Source organism: Hermetia illucens, chromosome 2 (genome assembly GCF_905115235.1).
Source record: "Hermetia illucens chromosome 2, iHerIll2.2.curated.20191125, whole genome shotgun sequence".
Lineage (NCBI taxonomy): Eukaryota > Metazoa > Arthropoda > Insecta > Diptera > Stratiomyidae > Hermetia > Hermetia illucens.
In genome coordinates, this window is record NC_051850.1 from 117,626,062 (window position 1) to 117,643,583 (window position 17,522).

The following is a 17,522-nucleotide window of genomic DNA, read 5'->3' on the forward strand; positions in this document are numbered from 1 at the left end:
TGCGGGTAATACTGTCCTACATGGTGCAATGAATTTGGAAAATCCAGGACGAATTTAAGGGGGGTTTTCCAGTTAACTTCGAAAAGTTGGTAATATACTATTATTAAGTCGATTTGAGCAGATATCGGAATGGGACATATTTTGAGGCGGAGATTTTACATAAGTATATGGTTTTGATTATTTTTAAAGATTTTTCGGATGGGTAGATTCCGAAAATGAGTCCTGCCTCACCTTAAGTCTGCACATTTTGACTCCTCGTCCAATCATTTTACAGTTCACGTCAAAACTAAAATCTGCTTCTGAAAGCATTGATCGAGACCTTTAATTTGATACTACACATGAGTACATTAGATGAATAAATTTTTACATGAAGGGGCCAAGGGCAGCGCTCTTTCCAATTCCGCTTGTACATCGTGGCGATGATTGCCCTACCAATAAGCTTCCTAATGTCACAAAAATAACCTCTATTCAGAACACCATAACTTTTTAAGAGGAAGTAACCATCATGGGTTTTTAGCGGGGGTAGAAAGGAGAGACTTGCTGATTCCTCCTCAATTTACCTCTTTCTCTTCCAGTGGCCGGGTCGGCAAATCAAATTCTAATTCGACGACATCAAAATATTCCTCCTTTGGAACGTCCCCTCCCCACCTCGCCCCTCGATTGCTAGGACTTTCGAAGCGACACGGGTTGTCACCGGGCTAGAAGAAGGCACCTTTTCCACTATAAAGTTTTCACGCCCTCCACGAATAAGAGAGAGATTTTGAAAATTATTGAAAATGCCACCCAAAAATTTTTTTTCAAGAGCTGTTGAAAGTGTGTTTGCCACTTCAAGGTGTAGCGAAAAGTTGTAACAACGTGTTGTACCAATTATCAATCTTCGAGCAAATGTGTCTGCTTTCAGAGTTGCTGTAATTCCCAAATTGAATGCGATCAGTATTGAGGATCGATCCCCATAAAGCAGTATTTAATTACAATAAAGGCTACCATTACAAAATGCACCGAAATGTCCTGATTGATAAATAGGTTATATCGTGCTTATATTGCTGCGCTTCAAGATTTCAGTAGAAAATGCCAAGTACTCGTACGTTTTATTCCACTGGCAAGGTTAATTGGACAGAGCCACTTCTATCTCATATTATTAGAGCTACTCAAGAATCCAAATACCGTTTGCAGAATATTCGGAAATGCAATACATGCTTTCAAATGGCACAGTTTGGTACGACGATTATTATAAAATATGATAGTTTCACACCTACATTCGAAGTGAACAGACCAGTGTATCATTATTTTGGCTCACTTCTTACACTAACTGAAGAAAATCCACAGTTCTTGACAGAACTGGGTCTGCCAAGCTCAGCTAGTATATTATATCTGTATGATAATGTCTACGGCTAGATCTGACCACAACAAACCGACACGACACCGGCACACTTAGAGCTACTCATTTGAAATACCGTGAAACTAAAGACTGAAGATTGTTTGAGTACCTTTGAAAGCGGGGTGAAGTGGCGTTCCTTCACTGACATCCTTGGCGATCGCCACACTAACGAACGTTCTACATAAATCTGAAACCTACAACAGGGCCTTTTCTCGTCCCTTTTGTTCGAAGTGGTGGATAGCTAGCAATGATGAAGCCGGTCGCCTCGCCGTTATAGATGCATCCAAAATAAGAGCATTCGTGGTCGATATAGCTTTGTATCCATTTTGAACAAGTAGCTAGAAGGGATCGTTTGATGGTACGGTGAAGTCATTGGCACTGATGACAACTGTTAACAATGAAATCTGGCTGAACCAACGGTGATTCTACGCAACAGGACTTAAAAACTTTTCAAATCGGGCAAAGGATCGAGAAGACGTAGCGAAGCCACTAGCTGCTACAGTGCCCTCAGATCTGAACGACTTCATTCGCTGTTGCCTAAACACCAAGGTCAGGCTGGAATACAGGAGATTTTTCGGCACGCCACTGTATCAAATTGATACCTATAGCACTACTAACACCGAGGGTCAATTTGTAACGTAAAGGTTAGGCTATGGACGCATAAACGATGAAAAGCGTAGTAAGGAACGATCGTTTGACCAGTTTTCCTGTAAGAGTAAATAAAGAAATACTCACTGTCTTATTCCCTAGGTTTCGAACTCTACAGCTAAGGTATGCAGATTTGCCTACGAGTGCTGTAATATTTCTTGGCGTCGATGAATCAAAGTAGGGTTCGTTCCACTTCGGGCTTATGTACCCGGTTGGCATCCCTCCGCTGAGTGAATTGAAGGCATTCATTGGTCCATCCATCCCGCCGTTCGTTACGTCTGGAACAAAGAAGGAAAAGCAGATTAGAATTCAATATCGTTGACATCTTGCAAGATTAATTTTCCACTTTCCACGTGGCGCCGTAATTGCTCCTTCAAAGAACAATTTTTAATTCCTGAAACCTTCAGTTTCTGCTGAAATTTCTGAATATCTCTTTACAATTCGTTCACACATGAGTGGATTAATTTTCACACGGGATGAGGGCACGTCCTTTATGTAAAATTTATATGGCTGCGCAATTACTCAATAGAAAACTGTTTGGAAATTGATATTACCATTTTTCGCTTCACCCTTATCTCTTTATTCCTAAGTTAATTCAATTCTTATCCCATATTTCGTCCTCTAAGAATGAGAAAATAGCGACATAAGCACATACAATTTCCCATTGTATTTCCATTTACACGAGGAGAAATTGATTTCGAATGGAAATCACATCTGAGGGAGCGTGCATACGAACGTAATATATACAGTCAGGTGAAAGATATAAATAAATACCTACTTAGTGCGGGGGTGAAAAGGGCGGACGGGAGTGTACCTGACCTGCATGCGGGGTGCACAAATTGCTGAGCAATTTCAATTTTTCCTTGCCTGTGGTTCTTAAGGTGATGACGGTTCATTGCGCTCGAACGGGCGAAATACAAAACACACAGACGTTTCGGGGGCTGTGTACAAAGTCATGACATTATATGTACTGGGGTGTGTTTGCACAAGAGTAGGCCTTTCGCAATGTAAACTTCGGAGGAGGATTTATTGGAGCCAGAGTAGCGGAAGCGAGTTAAAGGCAGACCGAAGATTGAAGAGATTTAATCTCGCCGTGGGAATTGTTTGATTATCCTAATTCTGTTGATTGTGCTTATTCTGTTGTTCAGTGATACTTGAGTACCATTCCGGTAAGTTAACATGACGATAGCACAACGGGGATGTTATAATATTGCAGTGAATTTTCCATAAAAACCCTTTTTGGTATTGTTGAAATACTCTTTGTGGCAAAAAATGAGTGAAAGGTCCCTTTTTGATATCCCTTCGATTAGCCCAACAGAGGGACGTGGTAGCCCAAAATTTCTATCTAAAAGTTCGAATTCCATCGGTCTGCCTCACCTTAATCTGACGAAAGGGAAGGCTTGCTGTGCATGGACAGAGCCCATTGGACCTTCCACAGAGAACGCACTTACGCTTCACTGGTGGCTTTCAATTATAGCCATTTGAAACAGTAGACATTTAGCACAAATTGTCCTTGCCAGCTCTGTGCCCAGAAACTATGAAAAGGATCATTCACTCCAAGTAGGTCACAGGCCGAAAGCAAAATATGGTCATGCCAAATGGACCAATAGCTGAAATGGCCTTACACGAATTCAGAAATTCTATGGTCATTTAGCAGTTTTCTCGGAGAAATTTGAGCCATCACTTTGTGACTAGGGTAGTCCCGAGAAGAGATAGAACAAACAAACCTTGGCCTCTGCAAAGCATTACGGTTAGCGAAATTTAATACGTGACCGAACCGTTAACGTCCACGTGAGCGGCATACCTGGCCCTGGAAATCTGAAACTAAGCGCCAGAGTTGCGGCTAAACGATTTCGCAGTGTCACAAAATGTACTTTGCAGGCTTTCGTATTGGTCGTCATAATTCACTGTGATATGATGCTAAAATCTTTAAGGCATAGTAACCAAACCCTGGACTGGAGTGGGTGCGTGCAAATGCGTGCCAGGGATGAAAAAAATCAAATTTCCCACTGCGATTATGTGAGTTGAAATGTTATTGGGTTGCGTAGTTAATGCAGAGTGAAGCCAAACTGAGCGTAACAAGTAATCCTGGAGAGAAAGTGGCAATTTCTGTTTGCAGTGGTACCACGGAGTTCGGAGTTGGCTCTGTCGTTTGGATCATATCGAAATTAGAAAAAAATTGAGGATTTAACCTTGAAGGTAACCTTTGACTTTGGTATTGAGGACGTGAGCTCAAGCAGTTGATAGGCTTTATTTGAGCGAAAAGGGTATCAGAGCTTTTTCGATAGTACGAATTCAATTATGTTTAATTAGGTTGTTCGAGAAGACGACGGTTCAACGTTCGTGTTCCTCAACAATAACACTATCTGTGCAGAAATGCTTTGTGGTTTTCTGTTTACTGACGACAGTTTGCTTTGGGAATCATTTCTTGTGAAGTATGACGGCAATAAGAACGCATGTTAATGAATTTAGGGAGAAGAAGTGACTACTTGAGATGTAGTCTCTAAGTAGGCTCTCGCTCTAGGCTCTGTAGTACATATAAGTATATGAGAAATGCTTATTATGAAAAGAGAGTGGCGCCTAGTTGTCGGTTTCTATGGTGAAATTGCGCTGAGGTGAGTAAACCCCACCTTCACAAAAGTGAATATAATAATCAAACTACGACTGAAATAGTTTGTATTATCTGATGTGCCTTGAAAATTGTAATTTAAAAAGGATTAATGGCAAGGTGGAGAAATATACACATACTCTTATGTGTCCTAGGCATTATAAATAGAAAACAGATAAGTTGCAAAAAACTAAATAGAGGTTGGGATTGCTACAAAACATAACAGAGACCCAACAGACACAAAATTAATATAGTAAAAATCATTTTGGAAAAGTGTAAGTGATATCAGGCGGAATACAATATAATAACAAGTCGGGGAACCGGAAGCTTGACGCTTCAGGTATAAAAGGTTTTGTGTTTCCCTATGTGAGGAGCATAATGCAGTTCTCCATTGGCTCAGTTCTGTCAATGGCAGCAACCTGCCCAGAACTGAGCGATTTAAACATCTCAGGTCAATGCTATCAACCAATGGAGAACTGCATAATGAAATTTTTCCCGCATTAACGCAACCTGGATGAAGTAGCATTCCACAACTGGTGTTCTTTGTGATTGACGCATCAGCGAACGCCTCAAATCTCAAATTTACCGCAATGTCGTCCGTCTACCGCTCTCTATAGTTCTGAGTGTTGGCCAAATATAAAAGACAATGAACGCGTCTCCACCACGAATCCATCTGGTATGGTCTATATGAACACCTAGAGCCAGAATAACCCGTTCTCTGGGTTAAATTGCTCTACCATGATCCAAAAAGTAAAATTCGAAGTGTGGCAGGTGTATCAAAACCACCTCGTGTCGCTGTTAGTGTACACCAAACAAGCGCCCTCTCACCATTTCTTTTTGTTGTTATTATGGACAGTGTCACGTCGAGCATCCAACATCCAGCGCTTTATACACTGCTTTATGCAGATGATGGTTTCCTTACGTCTAATAGAAGAAATGATCTCGAGCAATTTGTCCAAGAATGGAATGACCGCCTCATGCAACACGGTCTCAGATTGAATTTAAGTAAAACTGAATTTTTGACAACCGATCCCAATGAAACAGGCACTACCACTGTTAGTGGTAGTAACTTGTCCAGAACTGCGCGATGATTAATGCTATCATCATCACCAATGGAGAACCACGTTATGAAATTGCTTCACGCATTAGTGCAAACTGGATGAAGTGGCATTCCACAACTGGTGTTCTTTGTGAACGACGCATCAACAAACTTCTCAACTCCAAAATGTATTGCCGTGTCGTTTTCTCTGTCGCTCTCTATAGGTATGACCATTGGCCGACTTAAAATACAATGAACTGCGTCTTGCAGTAATGGAGACGAAGATGTTGCGTTAGACTAGTGACGTGATACGCCATGGTCACACCCTAAATAAAGATTTTCGCGATCGATGCGGGGTTGCACCGATCGTGGAAAAATTGCGAGAGAGGCGCCTCCGATGATATGATCATGTAATTTGCGCTAACGAGAACACACTTGCCAAGATAGGTCTGACCATTGAAGTCGATGGGAAAAAACGAAAAGATCGACAGAAACAATGGTGGATTGAATGGTGGACGGTGATTTGAAAGCCTTGCGACTGCATCCAGATCAGGTATTTGATATAGCAAAATGGAACAACCGATCAAGACGGCAAAGGCTGAAGAAGAAAAAGGAGCACATTACAAAAAATTTACGAACAGTAAAGAGCTTATGTGAAAATAGCCAGGGTAAAACTGTATACGGCCATGAGAGAATTCGGTATCCTGACCAAATTGATAAGACTAATTAGGGTAATCCTGACATTGTACGCGACCAGATAAAAGCAGCACGACTACTCTCGAGATTGTTCACCAGTAGCAACGGTTTGAGAGAAGGGGGTGCCCTACCATGCATTCTTTTTCATCTGGCCCTGAAAAAAGTGATTCGCAATGCTGATGGAAGTGGGAAAGACACCACGCTTTTCAAGTCCAACCAATTTCTGGCTTATGTTGACGATATTTACAATTATGAGAAGACCGAGCTGAGGTGTACAATCTCCCCTCAGCCAGACCGAGCCGGTAGTGATATGTGCGGGAACTTATGTTGCACATTAATGAAGGGAAAACGAAATACTTGGTGGTAGCGTTAGCACTAAAAACAAAGAAGCAACAAGATCAAATTGCATTGATTAAATGAGAACAATAAAGATGGGAGACTACAACTTTGAAACCTTTGATAATTTCTCTTATCTAAGGTTGAACATTACAACCGATAATAGCACCGATGACAAAATCCGCGTACGGTTGTTGGCAACTAGCAGAGTCTATTTCAGCTAACAAACATTAGTTCGTTCGAAACATCTAATCATAGGGCCTATACAAGACAATGAACTAGCCAGTTCTAAAGTATTTCTCTGAGACTTGAGTTCTTCGCACGAAAAATTGTCATCTCTATGTCGCGTTCAAGAATAGAGTCCTCTGAAGAATTTTTGCCCTCTACATGAGGATGGATTCCGTTGCTTGCATAACGAATAAATTTATGAGTGATAGCACGAAATACATATATAGGCCTTCAAATGGATTACCTTGACTGTCTGGTAGCAGATAAAATCCTGCTCAATAGTTGGGCGGGTTACTATAGGCGAAGGTGATCCAGCCCGGAAAGTTTATAAGGGCAATATTTATGGTAAAAAAAATACCTGGTAGATCCTGTATGAAATGGAGCGATAATATAGGCCACGATGGTAGGGATATCGAATTGGTGGACTTAGGCGCAAAACTGGAATGTCTCGAGTTCCTTACTAGGGCAGAAGAAAGAAAGGCCAGAAATATCAGGAAAGAGAAAAAGATAATGGAGCAGCTTACTGAGAAGCCTGTTTACTACATCAAGGCGGAAAAAGCGAATGCATTGTCCCTATTGAACCAAGAAGACTATGAAAACCGGATGAAGGATAGGCAGGATAATGAACCGTATAGAAGACTTTGGAGCGATTCTCTACTATAACTCGTAAAACAGGTCGACAGAGTTATTAAGGAATGACAACCAATTTTGGGAACAATCAGGCTGAAAATCTCAAATCCCCATACTTTCTAGGATTGAAGGACTCCCCAAGATCCATAGACCAGGAAAGCAAATAAGAAGGGTTTCCGCAGAAATGTTCAATGATTAGTGAGGGAATTCCGGAATAAGAAAAAACACTTTGAGACTAGATCGGTTGAAAATTCACGGAGTTCTCCAAGGTTTTTCGATTCATTGGCAATATCGCGGGAAACGAAGTCTTAGTGTTATTTGAGGTCAAGGCTTTTTTCCCGGGTGTCCCGTTTAGAGATGTGACCGGTCTAATAGAGGATTGGATGCATCAATAACAAGAAGGTCCATAGTGGCGAGGTAAGTTAAAGCAATAGTGTCCGAATAGCCGATTGGTTAGCGCACAAAGCTGTCGTACGGAAGGTCGCGGCTCGAATCTCACTGGTGGCAGTGGAACTTGTATCGTGATTTGACGTCGGATACCAGTCAACCGCCAGTACCTGAGTCAAATCAGTTACTATAGTGTGCCGTTACGGTCTTGAATGAAGTGCTCTAACACACTTCAAGGTCCTGATCCAATATGGATTTTTGCGCCAACGATTATTATTATTATAAGTTAAAGCAATATAGCTTCATATTCAAAATCTGTATGCAGGAAATCTGCTTGATTTTGGGAGTGAATATTATAAACCGTTAAAAGAAACTCCAATGGGGGTCCCCCTCTTTCCGTTAATCAGCGAGGTGTTAAGTTAGCTTCGGGTGATCTGAAGCTAAGGCTTTGAAGAGGAATATGATATAGAAACATGCTCGACTTCTTCAATAGACTGCATTCCAGCGTCGAGTTTAACCTGGAGCTGAAAAAGGAAGGTCAATTGCCCATCTTGGAACTTTCGTTAAGGAGAAAGTAAAAAAATCAGGACTGGAGATCTACAGATACCAACCGAGTTATGCTCAGCACTTCGAACAACGCTCATCAACACAAAGTCGCCTCTTTCAACCACATGATCTACCGGGACTAATCATTCCCATTTCCTCGGAAGGAGTGATAAAAGAGACGAGAAGGGTCACCAGACTGAATGGATGTACCGACCTGAACATCAGCAAACGAAAAAAGACACTTCAATAGCCAACGTTCATTAAGTTTCCGTCGAATCAACAGCCCAGACGGTGAACAGTTTTGAAATTCAACAAAATCACCAAGTGCAAGTGATACTCATGGATACTCATAGGCTACCAAATTGGTCAGGGCACGCACTCGTGAGGATTATTAGAATATTCGTTCCATCGGAGGGGAAGAGTGACTGTTACAAATAGTCATGGAAGTGTGCATATTTGTGGTAAATAAAATTTTATATGTTTACTAGCCAGTATTGCAATCGCTCCTCTTTAATGTGTGACCTATTCACTGCCACTTTCGTCTTCCGATCGCATCGTCCACGAGTGCCAGACCTGTACGCTCCCCAAGTTCTGTGTGAGAAGCACTGCCAGTCCAGCGTTCTCCGATGGAACCACGCAAACAGGCTTTAATTCCCATGTGGCAATGCAGAAAGAACAAGATAACTACATTCCCAGACTTTAAACAAGATAGTGAAAGTAGATCTAGCGCGGTTAATGCGTGGATCAACACCTAGGCCGGAGCCATCGCTGGCAGAAACTATGCTTCCTAGATATACAAATTGAAAGATGTCTTCAGTGCTCTACCCATTAATGCACATAAGGTGATTGTGATGGCCTGTCAGACTAATAAACCTGGTTTTTTTTTGGTGCCTATTTTCAGTCCCACCCTACTTACCTCTCTTCCTATCCATTTAACTATCCTGGCCATTTGGCTGAGGTTCATTACCTGTAGAGAGAGCAAGCAGATTCCATGAGCGTAGTTGAGGTGTTTGAGAAATAATGCCATGGGCAAGTCAGCATGAAGAATGTCACCGATGACAGCAATTGCTCTGAGAATTTATCCCGACAAAGACGTGACATTTTGCACCATCATATGTCGCTCTGATAACAGGTATTACTTTCCCCAAATGCTCCTACTGCGTAGAATACGCTATATAAATTCCCTGCTCATGCTGACGCAAGTGCTCTCGGAGTCGACGAAGAGCAGATAAAGTGATAATCTAAACACCCAGCACTGTTTCAAAATGATCCTTACGGTGTTGATGTGGCCAACCCAGGAAGATGGACAGCGGAAAACGGTCTGCTCTCTGCCGATCAAGCTTCCAAGATATTCTTTGATGCGTTCCATGCTATTATCGTTGCAACGGCAGGGAGCATGCATATACTGTTCAAATTATCACTCAAAATGGACGCCCATCCGAATAGTAGACCTGCAGTGGCTAGAAATGCAGTGATGAATAACTCTGCGAGGGAATTGTTGGAGCCAGCACACCGCGGTCTCCATCACTGGTATCGGCCAATAAAGCTTTCAACCCCTTGTGTTCATCGATCAGCTTCTACGATACGCGGTCAGCCACATCTTATGATGCCCCTTTAGAACGTGACCGACCCCCTTGCAGCATCCAAGGAAAGAACATTTTTGGTGGCGTTACAATGCTCAGGCGAGTTACTTAGTGTAGCTGGGGAACGATTAGCAAAATAACTCTCCACTAGCAAGCGACACCTGAATCATACAGATTGCCGATGTTGAACTTGGGGCGCCGCAACTCTAAAGCCCTCCGAGATTTAGCGAACTCAAGACGCAAGCGGCCATTAGATGGTGATCCCTTTGACGGTTGACATCAGCGCCCTTCTTGTTACGCATATCCAGGAGGCAACACCTAAATCTACTGCTGTACGTGGCCAATCTGATTCTTCGTACAGGTAAGTTCAAACCCAACTGACCTTATGGCAGGCTCTGTGCTCGAACAATGCGTCACTAATGGCAAGGCGGCGTCAACTGGAAATCCGCAAACTTCCCAACATTATCGTGACGGGCACCGAAAACGTACTTCCCCCTCATATGCCTGAGCCAGGTGTGATGGCTATCACTCACCATGATCACAATGTCACCTTTGGGAAGCCTATCCTGAACTGCGTGTAATTGCTCGTAGAAAGCATCCTTCTCCACTATATTGGAAGTCTCCGTTGATGAACAGCATTGTATAATTGCCATGCTCCTGCAATCAAAAGTCTGTCAGAAACCAGTTCCCAGGTCAAGAGAGCGCACCTTGCGGCAGCTACCCGAAATAAACCGACACCGGGTGTGCGTCTCCTACCACTCGGCTTTCCAGAGTATAAAAGCACATTGCACTAAGTGTGACAATAGTGAGAGTAGTACTTTCTGAGAACTTCTCTACAGTGCAGGGCTTCGGGAACCTAGTAGCATGATTTTTAAGAGTGGGCAGCCGCCGATATCGAGCGATCGTAGTATCTTAGTTGTGGATGTAGATGTGGAGTGGAAAGTGGATTCACATTGGTTCCTTTTGCAAAGAGTTGCAACCTCGGGAGATATCGCCTGAGACAATGAGTGTGACCGGGATGCGTCACGGGATTGAGAAATACACACAATCTCCGAATAAAAACAACTGTTTTTGGTGGGGGGAGACTAAATAGGATGAAACCGGAAAAAAGTTTCTCACAAATCGGAAAGATATAAATGAACCATATGAGTTCATTAAGGAGAGATGGAGTGTTCACAAATATGGGAGCATTGATAAGGGCATTTAATTGCCTTATATTAGCGCACTGACGAGGAAAAAGCCCAAGAATCAAGTCACAAGTTTCTCACGGGAAACGCAGAAGGCAAACGCTCGTGATAAAACAAGTGCTCAGCGAGTAAATGAAGTGGGGAAGGTGTTCGTTAGTCCTCTGTACCTCAACAAGCTGCGGAGAAAAAAAGACCTCTTCACTGAGGAGGCACTACAATACACAGGCTTATCTAACAGTCCAACATGAAGCCTTCTTGATACCTGTGGAGGAGTTGTACACGGACCTGCGTATGTTTTGGATATAAGAAAGCTACTGCATATCTAAAAGAAGGTCGGGCAAGCCTTCCATGTATAACCTAAGACGGACAGGCACTGCATACACTGCTGAATAGACCACCTAGGAAATAAGTGTTTTGGTCTCTATATGAATTTTATGTGTACCGCTTTGGGGACCTGGGGGTCAATTGACGTTGTTGTCCGGCTTGCCGGTATGTGCACGGATTCTTCAAGAGGCGGGCGGGTGGGCTTTGGACTGTCCAGGCGTAAGCGTAACTGACAGGTTTTCCAGATCGTGTATGTTTGGCTTAACGACTGATTATAACTCCATGGCTGGCTACGACATGCAGTGGAATCCATTATCCCAAGACGACCGACGAATGGGTAGCCCCAGGAACACATAGCGCAGAACAGTGGATCAGCAGTGGAAGCAAGCTCTCGGGGAGCTGAAGTGCATTTCAGCAAACGATCATTGGTGGTGCGTGGTGGTGGTTGATACATTGTTGTTTCATTAAGGAGGAAGGGTAACCACATAGACACATGCGACGATTTTTTAAAGGGCGGAGCTTCTTTCCTTCTTGGTTTCAAATAATTTTTACACCGCCTTTGCTAGCTTCTCTACTCTATGAATCAAGCATTTTTGAAACAACAAATACATCAAGGAGCTTTTTTCCGTGGAATTTATTTATGGAAATAACTAAGGAGATGATGCCATTAAAAATTAACCAAAATCGAAAAAGGTCTATAGTACTTTAGCAGCTTTTACAATTTCCAAAATTTAAATAGAAAAAGTAACCCTAATTACGCAGTTTACGGATCAAGTGCCTCCAAAGTTATTATCAAAAAGAAAATCCTGAAATTTCCTGGTGTTAAGGTTCTTCGGTTTCACTAAAAGGGAAATGCCATTTGATAATGATGAGTTTGTCAAGCGCTTTTTGCAACCGGAAAATTACTGGGTTCAAAGGACGCAGTTATTCGGGATTGGATCGCTACCATTTACACTCAGTACCGTTTGCATACACATGATTTAATTTGAAATTTGTGAAAGTAATCTTATTTGATTTTAGAATTGGATTGATATTCTGTGAATGCCTCTCTTGCTGGAATCCCATTAGAAAGGATAAAGGAAATTCACATTTGCGCAATGGAAATTCAGATCCATTTTCTTTCTTGATGACGCGATGATGGTATTTTTTCCATTTCGAATGGGTAGAGGGTGTTCTGCTATGTTTTGAGATATTGTCTCATATCGCACAGGGTGTCCTTGGAAGATGATTCGGAGACATCACATGCCAACATACAACTATGCAATATACATAGCAAGGGTTGATAACATTTCGGCGAGGGAGTTGCTTTTCAAAGCGCTCAAAGACAGAACGGTGAGCCACTTAGAGAAATAATAAAATCAAAAACTTAAACGCCATCTCAATTTGATTCCGGATATCGACCCTATTCCGGGGCTGCGTCAGTCATATGAGAAATACGACGTCAGGCTCGGCACAAGACAGACAATAAGGGTGAAAGTAAGTCGCGGCTGAAAATCGAAATTGCTACGAAATGACGGAGTGGTCTGGCTCAGAAGTTCTCTTATTAAATTTCCGCAATCCTATTTCAAACACGAAAACTCTAAAAATACCACGACCATAAATTTTGAGGCCACGAAGCATTGTAACATCGTAAAGAATCACTGTTGCCATTTTCAGGATACGTTTTTGAGTTTAGATTAGAAGAAATATGTGCCAGTTAGAAGTCGTGGAAAGTACGGAGAAAAAGTATTTGGCTCCAGAAAACTGGGGAGGAGAAGAACGTCCTTTTTGCGGTATTCTTCTGCATAAGGGAAAATGTGGATAAGGCAGCGGACCTCTATGGCGAGGCAGTAAATATTTCTATTCGCCTGTCCCTGAAAGTGATATCTTATTCCATGAAAGTTATATTTTCGCCACACATATAAGAGCCTGACCTAAGTAGGCTGGCTCCGTGCAATGCCGAAATTCGAGCCGAATTTCGTACCGAAGCTTTAAAAAGAATTATTTTCCCAACTGTGGACGGGCGACACAACCTCTGGCACAATTTTCCAGGATTCCTTCGCATCATCTGAAGAAGTTCTCTGCTCGTATTTCCAAACCTGATTGTGGGCTTTTCGATTTTTATTGAGGTAAAACTTGGAAAATTCACTTTCTTTTCAGCCCAATAGGAATGATGTATCCGTGTGCCTGCGTTCATACAAGAATTGTGGCATCCTTGGTAATCTGAAATTGCGACGGAAATCTATAAAATGAAATCGTAGCGTAAGCTCCAGAAAAAGGAAAATAAAGCTTAGAATGTATGCAATAAAATAATAATCTTATTTATTGGATCGATCAAAGATTTTTATTTGCATTTGATATGAAAATACTTAGGAAATCCAGACTTTTCTGTACACCCTCTCTCATTGTGCAAGATGTTGCCGGGTATTGAGGTATAATATATTTAAATTACCAACGAAATTGGAAGCATTGCGTCAAAATGAAAAATGAGCGTGGGAGCTATAAAATGAGACAGAACACAAAAAATCATGAAAATTGAAAAGCATTAGAGGGATTGTTTCCGAAGGGTTGATAAATCTTAAAATCGTGTATACAAGAATTGGTTTGGCTCGCATAAAGCGGGTATATCTCAAAAGAAATGAAATTTTATGACTGGATATGAGAGAACATTGATTTAGTGGATGCTTTTGGGTTGATCGGATTTCGGAGAGAGTCGTAATGCGGAAGAATGTTTATTGCGTGTAAAGTGTCGATTTAATCTAGTAATCTATGGTTACTTCAGTTAGAAATTCCCTGCAAATAAATCTTCGTTTAGGGGCGAATATTATTGGGCTATTATAGAGTTCATTTCAAATTGGTAAAATGAACAGGAGCCAGAATCTAACATGAGGTTCTGCGAAGTCCATATAGGGCTACGGCCAACTACAGGAGCGGATCACAAGGACGTTTAATCATACATGCTTGCTTATGAGCAGCCAGCTGAGGAGAGTGCTAATTGCCCTTTTACATCCCGGCCCCTCAATCTTTTGGAATTAGTCTCATAGTTGCCCTTTTGGTGCTATGAATAACTACAGGAACTATTTCTACGGACAGAAGGAGATCAAGGAAACTCCGCCAGCTATTAACATAGTATGCTGGTCCCCAGCACAGGTAAAGGTAAAGGCAACGTACTCTGTACTATCCTCAGCAAAACAAGAATAAAATGCTGAGATCATCATCATCAACGGCGCAACAACCGGTATCCGGTCTAGGCCTGCCTAAATAAGGAACTCCAGACATCCCGGTTTTGCGCCGAGGTCCACCAATTTGATATCCCTAAAAGCTGTCTGGCGTCCTGGCCCACGCCATCGCTCCATCTTAGGCAGGGTCTGCCTCGTTTTCTTTTCCTACCATAGATATTGCCCTTATAGACTTTCCGGGTGGGATCATCTTCATCCATACGGATTAAGTGACCCGCCCACCGTAACCTATTGAGCCGGATTTTATCCACAACCGGACGGTCATGGTATCGCTCATAGATTTCGTCATTGTGTACGCTACGGAATCGTCCATCCTCATGTAGGGGGCCAAAAATTCTTCGGAGGATTCTTCTCTCGAACGCGGCCAAGAGTTCGCAATTTTTCTTGCTAAGAACCCAAGTCTCCGAGGAATACATGAGGACTGGCAAGATCATAGTCTTGTACAGTAAGAGCTTTGACCCTATGGTGAGACGTTTCGAGCGGAACAGTCTTTGTAAGCTGAAATAGGCTCTGTTGGCTGACAACAACCGTGCGCGGATTTCATCATCGTAGTTGTTATCGGTTGTGATTTTCGACCCTAGATAGGAGAAATTGTCAACGGTCTCAAAGTTGTATTCCCCTATCCTTATTCTTGTTCGTGTTTGTGTTTGACCAGTGCGGTTTGATGTTGTTGGTTGATTCGTCTTCGGTGCTGACGTTGCCACCATATATTTTGTCTTGCCTTCATTGATGTGCAGCCCAAGATCTCGCGCCGCCTGCTCGATCTGGATGAAGGCAGTTTCTACGTCTCGGGTGGTTCTTCCCATGATGTCGATATCGTCAGCATAGGCCAGTAGTTGGGTGGACTTGAAGAGGATCGTACCTCTTGCATTCACCTCAGCATCACGGATCACTTTCTCGAGGGCCAGGTTAAAGAGGACGCATGATAATGCATCCCCTTGTCGTAGACCGTTGTTGATGTCGAATGGTCTTGAGAGTGATCCTGCTGCTTTTATCTGGCCTCGCACATTGGTCAGGGTCAGCCTAGTCAGTCTTATTAATTTCGTCGGGATACCGAATTCTCTCATGGCCGTGTACAGCTTTACCCTGGCTATACTATCATAGGCGGCTTTAAAGTCGATGAACAGATGGTGCAACTGTTGTCCATATTCCAACAGTTTTTCCATCGCCTGCCGCACAGAGAAAATCTGATCTGTTGCTGATTTGCCTGGAGTGAAGCCTCTTTGGTATGGGCCAATGATGTTCTGGGCATATGGGGCAATCCGGCCTAGCAAGATAGTGGAGAATATCTTATAGATGGTACTCAACAACGTGATACCTCTATAATTGCTGCACTGTGTGATATCTCCCTTTTTATGTATGAGACAGATTATGCCTCGTTGCCAATCGTCAGGCATTGATTCGCTGTCCCATACCTTGAGCACAAGTTAATGAACCACTTGATGTAACTGGTCGCCTCCATATTTAACCAATTCGGCTGTAATTCCATCGGCTCCTGGCGACTTATGATTTTTTAGCCGATGAATTGCACGGACTGTTTCTCCTAAACTTGGTGGTGGCAGTATTTGTCCGTCGTCTTCAGTTGGCGGGATCTCCAACTCGCCGATGTTCTGGTTGTTCAGTAGCTCATCAAAGTACTCAACCCATCGCTCTAATATGCCCATTCTGTCGGAAATCAGATTTCCGTCTTTGTCTCGGCAGGATGAGCATCGAGGTGTATAAGGCTTCATCCTGCTGACTTGTTGGTAAAACTTCCGCGCCTGGTGCGGTTGCTCCCTGTACTTTTCTAGTTCACAGACTTGTTGGTTCTCCCGTCTGTGAAGTCGCTTCTCCGCTCGACGGAGTTCGTGATAAGTCTCTGCGCGTGCCCGCGTTCTTTGAGAATGCAACATTACTCGGTATGCGGCATTCTTCCGTTCCGTTGCTAGCTTACATTCATCGTCAAACCAGCCGTTCCGACTCCTTTTGCGGCTGGGGCCAAGTATTTTTGTGGCCGTATCCATGATAACGTTCTTCAGGTGGTTGTGAAGATCATTAGTTGATGCTTCATCTCCAGGTCCTCTATTGACTGCGGTTATTGCGGCATCCATTTCCCTCTTATAGGTGTCGCGAAGGGTTGTGTTTAGGATGGCTTCAGTGTTTACTCTCACCTGATTGTCAAAGGAGATTCTAGGTGGTATTGTTATTCGAGCTCGGAGCACTATGCCAACGAGATAGTGATCCGAGTCTATATTGGCCCCCCTATATGTTCTGACATTCATCAAGGCTGAGAGGTTCGGTCAACACGTGGTCAATTTGGTTGAAAGTGGTCCCGTCTGGAGAGGCCCACGTATGTTTGTGGATCGCTTTCCGCGCAAACCAGGTACTTCCAACAACCATTTCGTGTGACCCTGCTAATTGAATAGTCCGCAGTCCGTTATCATTTGTTTTTTCGTGTAAGCTATGGGAGCCAACGTATCGCCTGAATACGGGCTCCTTCCCTACTTGGCTGTTAAAATCCCCAAGTATGATTTTGATATCATATCTGGGACAGGCTTCGAGGGTTCTTTCTACTGCCCCGTCGAAGGTATGCTTCTCCGACTCTGCAGTCTCCTCTGTAGGGGCGTGAACGTTTATGAGGCTTATATTTCTAAACTTGCCTCGCAAGCCCAGAGTGCATAGCCGTTCGCTTATGCTTTCAAAGCCGATAACAGCAGGTTTCATTTTTTGGCTGA

General features: G+C 42.9%; 1 protein-coding gene across 1 annotated transcript in view; it reads right to left on the reverse strand.

Moving 5' to 3' along the window:
• LOC119650265 (kin of IRRE-like protein 2) overlaps positions 1-17,522 on the reverse strand; it is a 435,476-nt gene that overhangs the window by 111,854 nt on the left and 306,100 nt on the right. The window contains exon 5 of the mRNA XM_038052879.1: positions 2,114-2,304. Coding sequence (XP_037908807.1) covers positions 2,114-2,304 — 191 coding nt within the window. The remainder of the gene's footprint in view (positions 1-2,113; positions 2,305-17,522) is intronic.